Source organism: Thunnus thynnus, chromosome 6 (genome assembly GCF_963924715.1).
Source record: "Thunnus thynnus chromosome 6, fThuThy2.1, whole genome shotgun sequence".
NCBI classification, from domain to species: domain Eukaryota; kingdom Metazoa; phylum Chordata; class Actinopteri; order Scombriformes; family Scombridae; genus Thunnus; species Thunnus thynnus.
The window spans coordinates 33,903,664-33,922,239 of NC_089522.1; the positions used below are offsets into that span (position 1 = coordinate 33,903,664).

The 18,576-nt window shown below is 39.3% G+C and overlaps 1 protein-coding gene across 1 annotated transcript; it reads right to left on the reverse strand.

The window, feature by feature from the left end:
• Nucleotides 1–380: 380 nt before the first annotated feature.
• LOC137185186 (G-protein coupled receptor 37-like 1) lies at nucleotides 381–16,771 on the reverse strand. The gene is made up of 4 exons (XM_067593507.1): nucleotides 15,215–16,771; nucleotides 9,264–9,572; nucleotides 7,521–7,889; nucleotides 381–6,571 (listed from the first exon to the last, which is right to left on the reverse strand). The coding sequence occupies exons 1-4, from the start codon at nucleotides 15,908–15,910 to the stop codon at nucleotides 6,398–6,400; spliced, it is 1,548 nt and encodes a 515-aa protein (XP_067449608.1). The 5' UTR covers nucleotides 15,911–16,771; the 3' UTR covers nucleotides 381–6,397.
• Nucleotides 16,772–18,576: the final 1,805 nt, after the last annotated feature.

Here is an 18,576-nt window from a genome sequence, read left to right on the forward strand (position 1 = left end):
ATAGGGTTAATCAGCATTGTGTGAACACATTTTGCAAAGGCTTGAATGTAATGGACGTTCATTTATAGGTATAAATTCTGCACTGCAGATTTAAGAATGAATTGCCAATCCCAAATATGTATGGATTCCATTTTAGCACTATGGTTCGTTCTAAAAAGGCCAATCAGCTGCAGTCAAAGTATGAATTATGAAATATTTATTGTTGCAACATGATGAATGAAAATATGAAAGAAAACAAATATATTTGTTGATTTTAAATTATAAATGCACTGATGCTTGAGTAAAAGGAAACCAAATGACAGTAGATACTCCAGCTCCGTCTGGTTTGGGTCAATCAATGACATGAATTGTAATTGAAATGAATGACACATAAAAAGATGTCCCTTTCACAATGCTTTAATTTGTGTCCATTGAATTGTCACGTGTCATCTTGGCTACAAAATAATTCTGTTGGAGGCCACTGTGATTTTACAGCATTTAGGAATAAGGCAAACAAAAAAAGAAAAAAACGTTAGACTGGTCTGCAAGTATTCAGGTAGCCCAATAATAAATGACCGTAATATTCACCTGTGTGAACTGGAATCAGCAAGCTAATCCTAAACCTTTATTGAATCTGTGTATACTGCATTGTATCTAGACAATATGGATCATGTTAATTTGAAAATTTATCCAAATTTACACTTACAACAGAATAAACCTTCACTAGCTTTTGTAAAATTCAAGTTTTGTTATTTTATAAATTTATAATCAGAAATTTAAATATGATTTTCAAACAATATACAGTTCCCATTTATAATCAGTTGAACTCACCAACCCAGGAAGAGTCTTAAAATACAGTCTGACCACATTTACTTTTCTCTACATAAACTTAATGTTCCCAGGCAACATTACAACAACAGTTCAAGCATTGAATGATTTTATTGAATAAAAACATTTAAAAATAATCTATACGTCACTTTCTGTTATAAGTATTGTTATCCTTTAGCCAGAGACATAAATTATGGACGTCAGGCAAACTGTATCTGCAAGCGCCAATCAGTAAGTGGTTTTACATTAATTCTGCAATCACAGCTTTATGATTCATTTGCGGTGAACAGTGTGAGTTTTAGGAAAGAGTAATTTATGTCACAGTTTCCCCAAATGTTAATAATTTATGTCTCTGGCAGGTCATTCACACTGTGAGCAACACAATCAAAAATGCTAACAAAATCCTTTTATTTCTCGTAGAGTTGAGCAACAAGAAAAAATCGTTCAACAAACCTCTTGCTGGCTTTATATCTGTTTTTTAGCTACAGCTGTTTATTTTTATGAATTTGACTTGTGCAAAAATGAGGTGATTCCTGCAGCTTTTGTTTGAAAGACAATAGAAATCAACATCTCAAAAAGTGATGTTTGGAGAGCAACTGAAATAATATCTGGTTTGACTGTAAACTAAAGTGCTTTCACAGATTTGCACCTGCTAGCTGACTAAGATAAGTATGTAACTGAAGTCAGGATGTGGTTAGCCTAGCTTAGCATAAAGACTGGAAGTTGAAGGAAACAGCTAGCCTAGCTCTGTACAAAGTTCAAAAATCCTACTAACACCTATAAAGCTCACATTTAACATGTTTTATCTTGTTATTTAATCCGTACACAAACAGAAATTGTGCTTTCAGTCCCCAGTGATAGGAGCTCCACTGCTAAACACTATGATTCAGTAAAGTCAGTTCTAGGGCTGTCACTTTATTTAAAAAAAAGTTTGACAAATTTGTGTTGACACATACTTTGAATTTATTCAAACACAAGTAACCCACATAGCATAATCCTAAACTTATTGTAGAATTGTTGTTCCGTTTATTCATGGTGCCTCTGCTGCATTGTTTCAGTGACAAGCTAACGGTTAGCTTCAAAAATGTTACTGAAGGCAGTTTCATGTTGTTCAAATGGAAACACCCACGCAGCCGTTAGCAAAAAGTGGCGACGTGGGTCAGAGACACCCCCCACACAAACACACAAACACACACACGCAGTTCGCTCACAGCATCTTCCTAACATACTCGTTGTATGTTAGAGCACGAAAAATGTCCAGATATACTACAAGAGATGTCACAGTGCTGAGTCTGAGTGTGTGAAACTGTGTGTGGAGGACGCAGTGCAACTTTGAGCAGCAGCAACAGTGAGTGCTCCGTTTGTGTGTCGACACCGTTAGCACATTTAGCAGAACAGCAGCAACAGTGATTCATCTCTGTGGCTACTGGCTAGACGGTCTAGGTGGTTTATATGTAGTAACATCATCATGCAGAAACCTACGTCACGTCATGTGGAAAAAAGTTTTTAGAAGGGCTTGGGAAAATAGGATTTTGATGCTAAAACATATGTACTTAGACCAAAATTTGAATTTTCAGATTTGAAAACATGGAACACTACTTGGAAGGTACAGAATGACTTTAATACAGAGGCATCAGTGTTAGAGCAGCATGTTACTGTTGTAGCTGCTGGAGGTGGAGCTAGTTTCAACTACTTTATATACCGTTAGCTAGTTTAGTCCAGTGGTTCCCAACCTAGGGGTCGGGCCCCTCCAAAGGGTCAGCAGATAAATCTGAGGGGTCGTGAGATGATTAATGGGAGAGGAAAGAAGAAAAAACAAAGTTCTGATACACAAATCTGTTTTCAGTTTTTGGACTTTTTCTCTAATCTTTGATTTTTGCTGAAATATTGGATCATTTGAACATTTATTGAAATGAAAGCATGTGAGAAGTTTAGAGGGAAAAATCACTATTTGGTGGAGCTGTTAACAACTCATAGACATGTGAAATGTGAGTGACAGTTGGATGGAGCTTCTCACAATGTGACAGCACAGTGAGTCTGACTAGTTTCTGCTGGCTGTTGTTCCAACCTTTGTGTCTTCAGACTGACTGTCCAGGGCTGAAGGCTGAGGAGACACTAATGCCATGGACACCCTACATGACCTTTGAAGTCATCAGATCACTGTACTGTTCACACTACATAACTGTCTGTCTTTTAATCGGGAATCTTGAGTGATTGGCGACGGGGTCAAACATTACAAGATCTTTCACTAGGAGGAATCCCTAACGAGTCTGTCTGCTCTCCAAGCTACATTTGTGTCATGAAAACACGAGAAGTGACACGAGAAATGACGTGATACCATGTGCGTAAATAAAAGTGAATAATGTAAATAAATATTTTTGCTATGAAAACGTAGCTGCCTGCTCCTATTGTGGTTCACCAAGGATGACAAGGTTACAAATACTGAAAAACTTGTATGTATGCTGATGTATTCTAATAGAAACTATATTATTGTGGCCCCCCACACAAATAGATGCATGACTTGGTTCAGGGAGCTGCTGTGTCATCACCCCATGTCTTGCGCTCTCATTGGCTGTAACTCGTTGCTGCCCTTATTGCCAGTCACAACACTTTTCACACAACAGGATTTGAACTCCAGATATTTAGCCTGCTTTATATCTTTTGGGCATCAGCAGGACATCTGCTAGCTCTTGGTTTGCATCTCTGAACAATTCACACATAGCAATCAAGCACCGTTTTGCAAGCGGCGAACGAACGCCAGTTTGCCTCTGATCTGGGGCTTTTGTCAGCGATCTCCAAAAACTGTTGGTGAGTGGAAAATCAGGGCTAAAATTGTGTAGAGTGAACTCAGCATAAGGTACAGTTGACTCTGACACATTATATTATGAATCTAACATTGTGACACTGCATATTACAAAGGCATAGACATTCTTGTGACATAAAAATCCCTATCTTTCATCCCTTCATACAAAGATGTAATTAGTTAAACCTCTAGCATTAAAATCAGCTACATTCATATCTTCTGCTCTTCATTGTTTCTCTAGTTGTTGGAGTTTAACAGTCTCAGTGAAATCACTGTGCTAAAGACATATTAATACACAACTTCCTACACAATTTAACTTCCTGTACATAGAGGCCACCTCAGTACTGAGAAGATCTGAGTCCTGTTCAGTTACTCTTTACATCTCCTCACTTTTTCGCTTCCTTCACCAGTTTTTCTTCCTTTCAACCCGTACAACTGAATTCTTCCTCTGATAGTTACTTGGCCACATGTGGGAACATCGCCTGGAGGCAAAGCTGCATTGGAGGCAGACATTATCTCATTGGAACATATTTTTATGGATAATTAATATTTGAAGCTTGAAAGTTTATTTGACTTTCCAGATTTAAACTTGCCAAATTTATCCAAAAAGATAAGTTAATTCAGTAGATTTTGTGCTGGAGTTGTTAATAGTATAAGGTGAGAAGGCAGTGAAACTGTGATTTCCAGGCTGGCAGAAGTTTACTCTTTAAGGGTAGTCTAATGATCAGACTGAAATGTCATTTTCTTTCAGTTTCTGTGTGGGCGGGGGGTTTATTCTGTTTTGTTTTGCCTCAGCCAGTCAGTATCAAGTGGTGTATTCATTCTGCTGACTTCCTTTTCAGTCCACACAGAAGCTGCAATCACAATAAGAAATATCTGAAATGTTTAATGTAGGTTGACCTACAACAACTTGTACAGCTTTTTTCATAGATGCAGTGTTGCCAACTCAAGAACTTTAAGTGGTGACTTTTTATTTTCTAAAAAATTGTCAACGTCTAGTAACTTTTTGGACAGACCTTAACTCCTCTCCCTTGTTCACATAAATATCCACTTCTAAATGATTTAACTTGACTATTAAAGTCTTAACTTTTTATGAGAAGATAGCAACTTGAAAAACTATAATAGCTAATGACAGGTTTAGCTTGAATTAATTTTTTTAACTTAGTTTTTTTTTTTAATTTTTTATAGATAGTTATGTTATGATGTCACAGATGTGGAAACAGCTGCATGGCATAATATAATGACTGTTTGAGAAGGGTTTAGCTACTCTCCATTGTAGCTAGGTGGCTAGCAAGCAATGTAGGAATATGACATCTCCATTTATAATTCCACCAACAAAGCTCTAATTGGTCGATTGTTTTTTTCAACCGGCTGAAACAGCCATTAATGAACTCACTATTTTAATTGCTGGACAAATGAGTGGTGATTTAGAGGTCTGGAACTAGAGCAGCATAACAGTAGATGTTGACCTGAATTGGTTGCCAGACATAAGGTGAGGTGATCTCAACAACCTTTAAGAATCACCCTCTGAGGACCATGATGGGGATTTTGTGGAAATAGTTCTTATATAGTTATTGTTAATAGCTGTCCATACATTTCAAATTATCTTGCATTGGTTGGCCCCCTGCCGTGGTGTTTTAAACGCATTATAGCCATTTCAGTATGCTGTACGGGTTGTGGAGTTCAGACCTGCAGCAAACACTATTGCGACTGCAGCAACAGTAGCTAGAAAGCTCATCCACTCATAATGAGTAAATGTCAATTTTAGCAATAAATTGATGAATTGCTTTGTAATAATACTAATAATCTGCCATTCATCTGGGTTCAGGTCATGTTAATTAATTAATTACATTACATTACTAAGAATTACAGCTGGGAAGTCCTGACGAAAATGTGATATAAATGTCAATGAATTCATAAATAATTGTAGGCCTTATTGTCCCTATTGACTCTCCATCATTCTTTGATTGGTATGATGATGAAAAAGATATTAAATTATATTGTTTATTTAAAATGTCTTTAAAAATCTTAAATTGAACTTGTTGAACCCTGCTGTACACTCAACTGTTTAATAGTTACTTGTCCTCTGAACAGCTGTGATTCTTTGTCTTCACCCATTGAAGTTTAACTCCAGTTAAATTATTTCTGCCTCAGTAGCAGCTCTGCCTCCAGGAAATGTTTGTTTGACCCAAAAATATTCGTGTGGCACACTCCTTGTCTTTAGATCACTGCAGCTTCCTCATGTTCTCCATCGAGTGGATTCAAACTGCTGACATAATTTTAGGCCTCTGCTGCTGTTCCGTAAAACACATTCAAACTTAAACCTTAGAGCTTCCAACCACAGGAGACATCCAGGATTTTCCACCTATTCTTCACAAACATGGCAGCAGGAAGTTGGAGGGAAGAGTCCATTCAGTGAGTCCTGAAACAGGCTCCTGCTTTTACAACAGCTGGTTGTGCAAGTACAGCAACTTTTCTAATCTCACTACAGATTACCTCCTGCATAGAGAGGAAGCTGGAGGGTAACGCTGTGTCCATAGAAGAATATCATACAAACAGTACTCTGACAGAAAGAAAGATGAACAGACATGATTATCCATCCAGTGACATTGTGTAAGTGGATGGAGAGATCATGTGGATGAAGAATAAAAGAGGAGAAAATGGGTTCACAGCACACATTGGAGGGAGAAGAAGGGAAATAAACAAAAACTAAGAAGAGAAGAGAAGTGATGTTGGGAAGGCACTGACATACGGAGGAAATGATGGATAAAAGAGGCAAACATGGCTCTAGCTGGAGATGGACAAGATGGCCGACGTGTCTTTAGCCTTGTCGAAGAAGATGGATGACTCATTGGCTGCCTTCAGTTTGACCTGGGCGGAGCCTGGCGAGCCTTGAGTCGTGGTTGGCTGACACTCCTGACAGCAGCAGCAGCAGCAGTCCATGAAGGCCTGACCGAGAGCCTGAAACACAGACACACATCAGTGGATTCCTGTTGGTCCATCCATCACTCACTATATCTCAGACGTCCAGAGTTAGTTTAGTGACAGTTTTTCAACATTAGAATGTCAGCAGTGCTGGTTGTCTCTGCTGAGCTTTATTCAAGCGTTTGGCAGCGTTTAGACTGAAAACTGCCCTGTGTTGAAACAGTACAAGGGCAGTGTTGGTGGCGGTGGCTTGTTGTTTGAGGTACCAGGAGGAGACAATGAAATACCATCCAGGAAGACGTATCAGATGCCAAAACACAGTGCAGCTGTTTGTAATACTCACAAACAGGATTTTACAACTCTGGAAAGTTATCACGATGGCAACTGTTTTAACTTTTGTGGTGATGATCACAAGGTAAACAGCTGAATACGGCATTCATGTATTCACGTACATATACAGAGTAATCCACCAGGAATGTGCGGTTGCATGTATGTGATTGGCCAATGCAGCATGATGTTGGGTTGTGTTTTGCAAAAGTTAAGTCTGATTCAACTTTTTGTTGGATGGCTGCTATATTTTTTTTGCTGAGCCTTATATGATCCCAGCCCCCATAGCATAAACACACTGCCCCCATTCAACAAATGAGAGGGCTACAGTTTTTCACACATTGCCAGATTTGTTCTGAACCTTAGACACAACAGGAAAGATGGAGGAACACTGGAGAAATGATCTGACAGAGCTGTGAGCTCAACATTTCACATTGTAGCTCTTTCTCATATTTTAGAATTATAATAACTTTGGGTTTCAGTTATTGAATTGTTCACAATCCCACATTTCTTTGAATTTTAATTAATGAACAAAATGTCATTTCAAACTGGTTTGGGCTCATTAATGTTGCAAGTGTAGTGCAAATAAAGTAAAACAGACTCCACATAAGTTGATATTTCTGGACTCCACTAAACTTTCCTCAACTGTCAGACCTACCTTACAGAGACACAGCAGCAGTACCGGCGTCACCGATGATTTGAAGAACAACAGGAAGTGATGTAACAGAGCCAGCATGGCCGCCGTGTCTTCAGAGACAGTGATGTGCGTGTAGGCCAGCGTGATGTTGCAGACGTGTTCAGGCAGAGCACAGACGCCGTACATCACGGCTAACGCCAACAGCGTGCAGTTCAGCTGCCGCTCCACCGCCTGGTGCTGCTGCCGCTTCTGATTGGAGCGGTCGTCATGGTTACGCTGCTTTTGAGTAGAGCTGTGGTCGCTGCTGACGTTGCGAGTGGCCAGTTGGCAGAGGATGGTGAAGAGGATTGGAAGGCAGAAGTAGCAGCCGAAACACCACCACATACGACCCTGAAACACAAACCAGTTGAAACAGTCTGTAAGAGTACTGGGGTAATCTGATTACTGTTTGTTCTACATGGAGACACAGTAATACTTTGTGGTACTTTGTAATGTCAAAGCTTACAATTTGTGGAAGTTTGATCTTGTAGTACTTTCTTGTTGGTACTTTGTAAGATGTAGGGACTCTGCAGCATTTCTCAGTACTTTATGGCACTTTGTACAGTCCCTCAGTACTTTCTGTGCTTTACAAAAAGAGGTGACAATATGATGCAGTCTATAAAATATGCAAAGGTTCTTAGATGCTTCCTTTTCCATTTTGAGGAAGGCTTTTCCACAATGGTAAAAAGTTCTTCATCTGAGGCTCTGTAGCAATGTTCAGACTCTCCCTTAAGGCTCTAAAAGGTTGGCAAAGGGGACAGCAACTCCTTTAAATACAGCAGAGCTTGGCTGTCTAATGCCTTATAATTCAAATTAAAAATCAATACTAAACTTTATTGTGAGTCAATGGAGATAAGGATGATATGGGATCAACCTCCAATTCCTCTGTAATCCAGGACTGTCATACTTTGTGTCAACGTCCCCCATCACTATCTCCCAGACATCAGACATTTGAGTCTGAGCAGCTCATAAAATTTGATATAAGAATGGTAAAAACTCACCAGACTGAAGGCATCTTTGTGACTTATAAGGTGGAAAAACATAGGTTTAAAGTAATCAAAAAAAACCAACATGATTTACTGACCGAGAAAAGTCTCTTCCTTCAAAGGATTTCTTCACTGCTCACCGACTGGAGCAGCTCTGCGCTGCCACTGAGAGTCGGAAGATAAATTAAAGACACTACAGTTTCCTTCAGTGTTTCTCTAATATAGCTTTCTAATCTAAAGTCCAGTCACCCTTGACTTAGCCCCTCTGAAAGCTGTCTAGCTTGGTTTTTATGTGGTTTGTGTTGACTTGAATGGAAGAGACCTCTCTCAATAGTAGTTTGTGGTTTTTGTTACGTTACATGTGCCTGGCATCGGTTTTTCCACCTGACAAGTTCATATTTACAACAGTTTTTGAATTTTATGAGCCGCTCAGCAATCTGACTTCATCAAGACCTCCTTACAGTTAAGGGAGGTGACAGCAATGCTTTTGAGTACAGAGAGACCTGGCCATCTAATACCTTGTAAGTCAAAATTAAAATGCAATGCTCAACCCTAAAAGTAATTGTGAACCAATGAAGTGAGGATAAGAGCGGTGTGATGTGGGCTTCGAGGAGTGACGAGATGAAGACCTGGCTGGTTTTCAGAACTGGACTGAGAACTGAAACTCAGTGGAACCTCAAACAGGCCTCAGATATGGTCCTTTCGTGGGTTCATGTGGTGCTTTGTGTTGGAGACTCACCTGGTGATACCTGAGCAGCAGAGAGTGGAGGGAGTCAGGCAGGTAGAGGGACAGCGGAGAGGAGGGGGTGATGGTGCAGGAGTCGACCAGCCGGCCGGTGGAGGGGGACACGGCCTGGCTGAGCTGCCACAGGAAGATCTCGGGGCTGGACAGCAGCAGAGCGGTGAGCCACACCAGCAGCAGCTTCAGCAGCACCGAGCGGCAGCGCTCCACCCGCCGCGCCTTCGGCTGCGAAGAGCTGGTGGCGGCGTGGAAACGATCGATGCCCAGAGCGCACAGAGTGAAGGAGGTGATGCCCAGAGAGACGACCTGCAGAGAGGGGGAGAGTTTCAGTCTGCAGCAGTAAGCAGAAGTGTTTTCAGTTCTTGTCCAGTTTCATTAATGCAGCTCTCTGTTATTTCGATTATTCACTCTTTGTGCCCTCAAACAGTTTCCTCAAATTTGTAGTTCACAAAAAGAGCTGTAACAATTAATCGATTAATCAATTAGTCGATTGAAAGAAAATTAATCAGCAACTATTTTCATCCATGATTAAATGTTTCCGTCACTTTTCAAAAATGCCAAACCTTTGCTGGTTTCAGCATCTCAAATATTAAGATGTTCTGCTTGTTTTTATGATATATGAGAGCAAATGAATTATGTTCTGATCATTGGCACCACTTTGGCGTTTGGGAAGTTGTAATGAGCAGTTTTCACTCATTTTTGTCGTAGACTACACTAAACAATAGACTAAACAGTTATTCAATTTATCAAGAAAATAATCAGCAGATTAACTGATAATGAAAATAATAAGTTAGTTTCAGCCCTACTCACAAACAGCTAATCCGTTTGCTTGTTGTAGCGTGTAAAATAAATTGTGCTGAGATATTTTAATTTACATTTCATCACTGGATGTACGTGACTTTTCAGAGGACCTTTATATTTATTAACCAGTTCCATCATATGCTCACACTGTACTATTGTACCACCTATATGATGCAACAAATTAAATATATGGCATTTTTTACAGAATCTTAAAGATTTGGTTATCTTAAAGATCAGATATCCACTTGATATGACTAACTCAGACTGCTGAAGCCTCATATAAGCTTCACATCAACTTTTAAATGACTGTGTGGACACACTGTGGATTTTGGCCTCCATCACTTCCATTGAAAGCACATTTGAGGGATCTTTTAATATCCAGTATGAACAGGAGGAATGATTACAGCGAGGAAAACCTCTTTCACTGCTCATATGGACACCTGACTGCTGTTTTAAGACACACTGGAAACATTGTGAACCTGTCCTTTAACAAAACAGACTTACAGTCTTTTTAGTACTAAATTCCCTTTTTATTTAATGCTAAAAATATTGTTACTAAGATATTCACTTGATTTTTTAAACTCAGACTGCTGAAGCCTCATATTAACTTCAGAGAAGTCCTGGCCTGTCTATAATCCCGTCTGAATGAGGCTTTAATTTGAATTTTAATTATTTAAGCCCCATTTGGATGGGATTCATTTCTCTAGCGGAGGTGGAGTGATTTTACCATTATCTGACCTGGTCAGTGATTTTAATCCAGTAATGGAGGAAATTTCTTACACTCCCAATAGCTGCCTCAGGGTGCTTTCCGCATCCTCCATTATAACACCTGACAGTGTAACATCACCTTTACTGGAATATTTTCTGTGACGTCATGTCAATTCGAAAGCCTCCCATTTTAGTTATTCATTTTAGTTTATTTTTAGGGCTATTTATGATTTGTGAGACTTATTGTGTACAACTACTGTTAACTGTCACTGCTAGAGTCTGTTTTCTTCAGCTGATGTCCAACAGCAGGACTTGAATCTCTGTCAAGTTCTTCTTTCTACTATTAGGTGACATTTTTGTGAATGAAACTTGCCCATAAATGGAACAAATGATTTTTTTTAAGCAACGCGAAAGTGCATTATGTTGATGGTACAATTTCACCAAATACTACCTAGTCAAGTTTTCAATGTTCATTTTTATATATGGATGGATGAATAGTGTAGAACACATACAACGCCATCTGTAAAAGCTGTTTCAACTTTCCGTTCATAATCCATTTTGAGTTCTGTGAGTGAGGAGTTCCACATATTGATCCCCCAAACAGAGACAGACATCTGTCCAAAGGAGGATTTATGAAGGGGGCCCTTGCAGGTCCACATAGATGCATTCAACAGATAGAAATAAACAATTTACCACAAGTTTGTGCCGTTAAGAGGGTTTGCCGAACTCATACGATCAAATCTCACTGATAAAAGTTTAAGTTGAAAATATGAAAATGTTCTTAAAGCCCATTTCCCTGTGCACATTTACTGACTGAAACATTAGGTGCTTCCCAAACTGACTAAAAATCTGCCCAGTCTGAGATCAGTTAACATGCAGATCACATGTTCATGACTCTTAACACTGTTACCTCTACATGTGTAAAGTTCAATAAATTAACAACAACTTTAACAGCCAGACACTGATCAAATTATGGTCTGTTTGAGGTACCTGAAAATATCTGAAAAAGCCTGTTTTACAGTAAAAGTCTGGTGTTATATTATATTTTTCTTATTGTTAACAAATCCCATAAACAGACCAAAACCAAGATTATGTTGGTCCATCTCTCAATACTTTCTGACATCCCTACTTTGTTTCTTCTTCTTTAAAAACAACTCACAAATACGTAGTTTATTGTAGTTTTTAACAAACAAACATTTGTTGGGGACTATTTTCGGCGGTGTATGAATCCTTATTTGGTGCTCTAGTGAGTATTTGTGGCATCAGGACGGTGTGTGTGGGACTGAGTCTAAAACATGTCACCCCGTGCAGCGGTGTGTCTCACTGACGTGTTTTTAATAGTTTCTGTACAACAACGGAGGAATAAGATATATCAGACTTTGATACACACACAATACTTGTTAGTAGATCAGTTCATTATTGGTTTTGGTCTTTTTATGGGATTGTTGTTGGGATGTTTGTAATAAGAACAATGTAGAATATAACCAGACTAATACTTTAACACAAACACACCAGTAAAACCCAGCGCCTCTCAAATCACACAATAAATGTATTTTAATACATTATTTCACCTCATTCAGCTAATGTTTTTCAATTACAAATCACAATTCTGTGCCAAACATTTTTCATAGAAGAGCAGATTATTGATGATTAACTGAAAATAAATAAAAGTAGAGCAAATGTAGGAGATGAATCTAAAAAATAAGAAGAAAAAGATCACTTTTACCTCTTAGTCCAGGACAAGTTTAGCTTAGCTTAGCACAAAGACAGGAAGCAGGGGGAAACTGCTAGCCTAGCTCCATTAAAAGTCAATAAAAATCTCTACAGCTGTGTGTCTGATTCTCGTAAAGACGACGAACAGACAAATTATGTCTGTTCAGTTCTGTTGGGACAGAAACACTATCAGCTCCAATATGGCTGCCGGAGAAGAGGTTACAAATCATACAAAAACATTTCCACCCACAATTTGTTCCTGTCAAACCATGAAAGCAGCAGCAGGATGTTCCAGCAGATGCAGTGACAGGTTACCATGGCAACCGACTCTCAATGAAGAACAGCCTGATGTGTGCATTTTGTTTCTCCACCATCAACACAAAGTAATAACCAAATCAAATACAATTCAAACTGACTGACACCAAATAAGCTCCGGTGGTGAAGCAATGTTTTGATGAGCATGTTGCTGCTTTGTTTGCATCTCCTGCTCTACGCTCAAAAAAAAAAAGCCCCAAAAGCTCGATTAAAGTTTTCAGTAAAATGCTGATTTTGTTGCTGATGGTTTTAGGCTCCTCCACTGATCAACATTTGGTATGAGCAGGGATGTGGCTCCATAGCATTTTATTATGGAATATTATATCATTTAAAATGGTGTGTTTGAAAACAGGGTTTCATGTCTGTAACCTCAGTTTTGTTAACAGGAAACTTAATGTTTGTAACTGTAAATTCTGTGCTGCAAGCTTCCATAGACTGTACATACTTGCAGGCTGAACGTTTCGGTGTCTACGTACAAACTCCATTTTGTAAGTTTGTACATTCAGGGTCAACAAAGCTGATTGGTCAAAAGTTTAATATTCCTGCTCCTTCTCATGGAGATCAGTGTACAAAACCAGAACCCAGAGTAAAAAAAAAAGTCAAAAGTCTGCATGTGTGCGCGCACACACCAGCACAAGTGTTTTTGTCTCACAGGTCGTGAATATAGGCCTGCAGGAGTTTTAGCAGACACCGAAATGTTCAGCCTGCAAGTATGTACCATAATGTACAAGTTCAAAAAAACTAAGGTGACAGTTACAAAACCCTGTTTTCAAGCACACCTTTATAAATGATATAATATTCCTAACAATCCCTTTGAATCTCTTATTGAATCTTATCAGGTTTATCTTTCAACATTTGCAGTAACTAAAGTCTAAAATTACTACAACTCAAAGATGTTTAATCAGCTTTTGTTGTCTGAGAAGCAGAAACTCAACAGTTCTGAATGCTGATGAGCTGAAAATGATGTGAGTAGCATCATTTATGAAATGTTGTTGAAATATTTCTTACACATTGAGTTAACAACCAGCTATTGAAGCTCCAGATTCACAGATGTGAAGCTGATCAGATTCACATGTTGATCTGATCTGAATCAAAGTTTAACTGACGTGAGGTGATCAGCTGATCACCAGAGAAGAAACTACAGACACACACAGTCCACTGGAGGTCGTACAGCGATGTGACAGAGTGAAGCATCTTTACTCACAAACAATCTTTGCTGCAGAGACACTTTAACCACAGAACACACTGACTTACATTTAATTAATGTTAATTATCTGCAGCTGATCATTTGAACCAGAGAAAAATAAGTAGAAATAGAAAACATCAAATGTTCAAATACAAATAATCAGCTCAAACTTTATGATGCTGCTTCAGTAACGTATTATTATTATTATCATTAACGTATTATTGATCGTGATCAATATTTAGTCCAATCAGACAGAAAACAGAGTTTCCTGTAACACTCTGCAGCTCTCTGACATTTTACTGACTTTTACACTCAAAACTAGTTTGATCAAGTTTTTATTGTTATGTTTGTGAGTAAAAGTGAAGCATTTTTAATTTAAATATTGAAAATACTAATATTTTTAAATGTAGCCTAAAAACCATCTGTTAAGCCTCACTTTCATGTAGTCTTATAATTTTATGAAGACGATTATATTTATTATTATTATTATTATTATTATTATTATTATTATTATTATTATTATTATTATATGTTATTTAATGTTTTACTATTTTATTATAATCTATTTATTTTGTGTATTTTATCATTTCATTTAGTCTTTTATTGCTCGTATTTTCTTTAATTATTTTATCTGTTTTTTTACCATTTTCTCATCTTTTATTGTTGTCTTATTCATTATTATCTTATTAAATCATTTTCCTTCTAAATCTATTTTATCATCTTTTATTATTTATTTTATTTCCATTTTACAAGTGTTTTAATTTAGTTTTTTTTTCTTTTACTCCATATTTACCACCTTGTGTGTTTCTCAGTCACTCGTAAAGCGCTTTGCATTGTATTTGACTTGCATGAAAAGTGATATATAAATAAAATTTGACTGATTGATTGATAAATAGAGACCCTGATCGCCTTCAGAAGTGGTCTGACTGTAACGTCCTCTGTTGCACCTGCGATAACAAACGTCGCGGGTTAATATCAGGTGTAAATGGATTCCGGATGATTTTCCCTGTCATGACCTCTGACCTTTCCTCCAGCAGTACCTTCAGAATTCCCACTTGTTCACAGAAATAGAAATTTATTCTGAACCTTCTTGCTCCTCAGCGGATGAACCCGTCACTTGTACGTTCCTTTGGCGCCCCCCACAGGACAACTAGCATAACAACACTTCCCAGTGATCACACTGACTTCCTCCTCCCCCTCCCACTTCCCCATAAGCCCCACCCACCTCCATATAAGGCACCATGCGGCAGGTGATGTCACCCAGGATCCTCCTATGGGAGAGCTGATTGAGGACCACCACTGGCAGGCAGAGCACCAGGACCAGGAAATCCCAGAATGCCATGCTGGCCAGCAGGTAGTTCCAGGCGGACCTCATGTAGTAGTTGTTCCAGACGATACACATGACCGCCATGTTTCCCACCACGCCTACCGCCAGCACCAGGCCGGCCAGAAACAGGATGGCGTAGGCCGAGTACGAGCCCTCTGCCAGCGGGTAGAACGGGTTGAAGAGTCTTGGGGTGTCGTGGTCGCTGCTGGAGGTGTTTCCGTGGTGATTGATGTCATCATTCTCATCATCACCGTCAACACCTGCTGCTACTGTTGTCGAGTTGTCGAACATGGTGGCTTGTGGTGTCGTCACAGTGTCATTCTCAAAGGATTGGCTGAAGGTGGACTGTTGCTCGTCCTCGTCGGCGCCTCGGGCCAGGCGGCGGTGCTGGTCCAGGTCCAGATCCAGCATCTCAGGGAGGGGGAGGCTCTGATCGGGGGTGTCCCGGTTTCTGGGCTGCTTGGCAGTCCAAAGGGGCTCCAGTTTGATATGAGAGGAAGGTTTATCAAGGCTGTTGTGCTGCCCAACACTTTTAGCGTCTGAAAACAGCAGCGGCAGGTACAGAAACAGCCACAAGCCAACAGACGGAGCCATGACGCCAATTTTAAACAAGAAAAATCCCCCCAACACTGCAGTAGATTCAAGTTTAATTGTCTTTGTGTTTTTGTACTTTAAAGTCTGTGACAACAGAGTAATATTGCAGAATTTGGTGCAGCGCTTCAAAAGGGTCCGAGCAATATTTCCGAAAAGTCCCAGTATTCAAGAATAAAATAATCAGTATCCAAATGTCGATCCTGCTCTGAGGTCCTGGAAAATGATAGAAAGACAATAATATATTGTTTAGAGTCAACAATTTCAGGAAAATTTGGGCAGAATTACCTCAAAATTTGAAGCTTTTAACAAGAAAATCTACCAAAATTTCCGAAATTTTCAAAACGATGAAGAAATACTGTCGTCTGTTGAAATATCCAGGAGATTTTTAATAAGTTTGTAGTCCTGACAGATTGAAGGTCACCTCTCTTCTCTTCTTCTCTTCTCTTCTCTTCTCTTCTCTTCTCTTCTCTTCTCTTTTCTTTAAACTCCCAGTATTCCCACTTTAAAAGTTGACCCTGTTTTTCCCGTCCATAAGCAATCCAAACAGCTGGTGGAGCTCCAGGAGGAGGAGGAGGAGGGGGAGCAGGATTAGGGTCTGTGTCCGTGTCGGGGCTGCTGTGTCTGGGCTGGAGGCAGCAGAGAGAGACTGGGTGTCCTGGAGCTCTGAGGGTCTCTGGGAACAAGCAGCCCTCTGCAGTATGGCTGGATGGAGCCTTTGTCAGGACACACACACACACACACACACACACACACACGCACGCACACACTGACAGGCCTACAAACAAGGTTGGCACACACTCAAACACACACATTTGTCCACACAATCATGCATGCATACTTTTTTCCTCTTTCTGGCTCTCACTTTCTCACACACACATTAAAACTGACTCAATTCTGCTGCCCCCCGGTGGTGGATTTACGGTGAATCAGCTGAGTTCACACTGACAGAAAAACATCTGATCTGAATACTGATGAAACTGTGGTGTGTGTACTTGTACACTCCTCACTTTGAGACAGGCCTTCATATGGCTGTTTGAGGGTTAAGACTTGGTTTTTAGAGCTAAAGGACGAGTTCACAATATTTCCAGTTTGTCTTAAAGCAACAGTCAGGAGCCCAATTGAACATTAAAGCTGTTTTTCTTGCTGTAATCATTCCTCCTGTTCATACTGACCATTAGAAGATCCCTTCATAATGACCTTACAATGGAAGTGATGGGGGACAAAATCCACAGTCCTCCTTCTGTGCAAAAAATGTGTTTAAAAGTTTATCTGAAGCTAATATGAAGCTTCAGCGTCCAAATGAGTCAAATCGAGTAGATATCTTTCAACGTTACAGTCTTTTTAGTGCCAAAGTTCCTCTTTTTGTTACTATACTTCAGTTTAAGGTTGGGGTTAGACATTTAATTGTGATGGTCAAGATTAGGGTAAGGTGCTAGTGCTCTCTACCAACTCCTGAGGGAAATATCTGGCTCTTTAGCTGCTAAATGCTCCACTATGTTCACCAGCTAGTCTACAGCTAACTGTGTCTGTTTGCTGTTTGGTGCTGAGCAGGTAGTGTACAGTGGCTTTTCAGAGCTTTTTCTTTGAAAACGACACTATGAGAGTGCTGTGAGTGAACCAGAACAGTAAAGTTGCAGCCAGACAGATAAACAATGAGCTGAAACTCACTATAAAGCTCCGTAAAGCTGAGAGGAGCTGCAGATAATTCTCCGTAGGTTCATCACTACGAGCCACAATCAACACATTACACACTGAAAGATCAACTATTATTACTGTTAATAAACAATAAAACAAAACATTATAGCCACTTTAATTTCCCACAGTCAAGCAGAAATTTGGCAAAGTTCATTCATCAAATCTCGTCTGCAATCCAAACTGTTCTGTGTGTTTTTTTAATAAAAATTCTGTCAGAATAAAATCTGAGAAGACGGAGACAAACTGAAGAGGAGGAACTTGTGTTGATGAATGTGCCAAAAAAAAAGAAAAAAGATCCTCAAGAGTCACTGTGACCTGAAACTGTGGTGAGAAATACCAGACATGATTAATACTTCACATGGTTTTCATTAGGATGGTTGAAATGGAAAGTTATACGCTTATTGTCGTAAGATCGTGCAAAAGCACACTTTGTCCTTCTGCTTCCTGTGTGAAAATGTTCCCAACAGGTAACATCAAAGGTGAGTTGAGGGACTCGGTCACTGTAACCTTGCAGCTCATTAGACTGAGAGGGAAAGTTCTTAGGGAGGAAAGACAGATAACGATTCAGCTTTCATCTCCTAATTAACTCTTAATTCTCAGACGACCAAGAGAAACTCCAGAGAGAGATGATAAATTAATTTAAGGAAACCTATTAAGGTGACAAATACAGGATGATTGTTACACGTGCGTCTGTATGTACAAACACTGACACTGAACTTCATCAAGTATCTCATTCAGTCTGCAAAAATGCAAGATCCACATTTGCAAACGTGAACTCTGTTTATTGCAATAAAACTCTGAAAGACAACTTGGTGTCTGTGGATTCATCTTTAAATTTCCACCACAAGGTTTTAAACCGTCTTTGTTTACAGTGAAAACTCCTCAGGACATCATGAAGAGCTTTTCTAATGATGGAAATTAAGAAATGTGTAAAATTATAATTTAAGTTAATATGAAAACATTTCCTGATT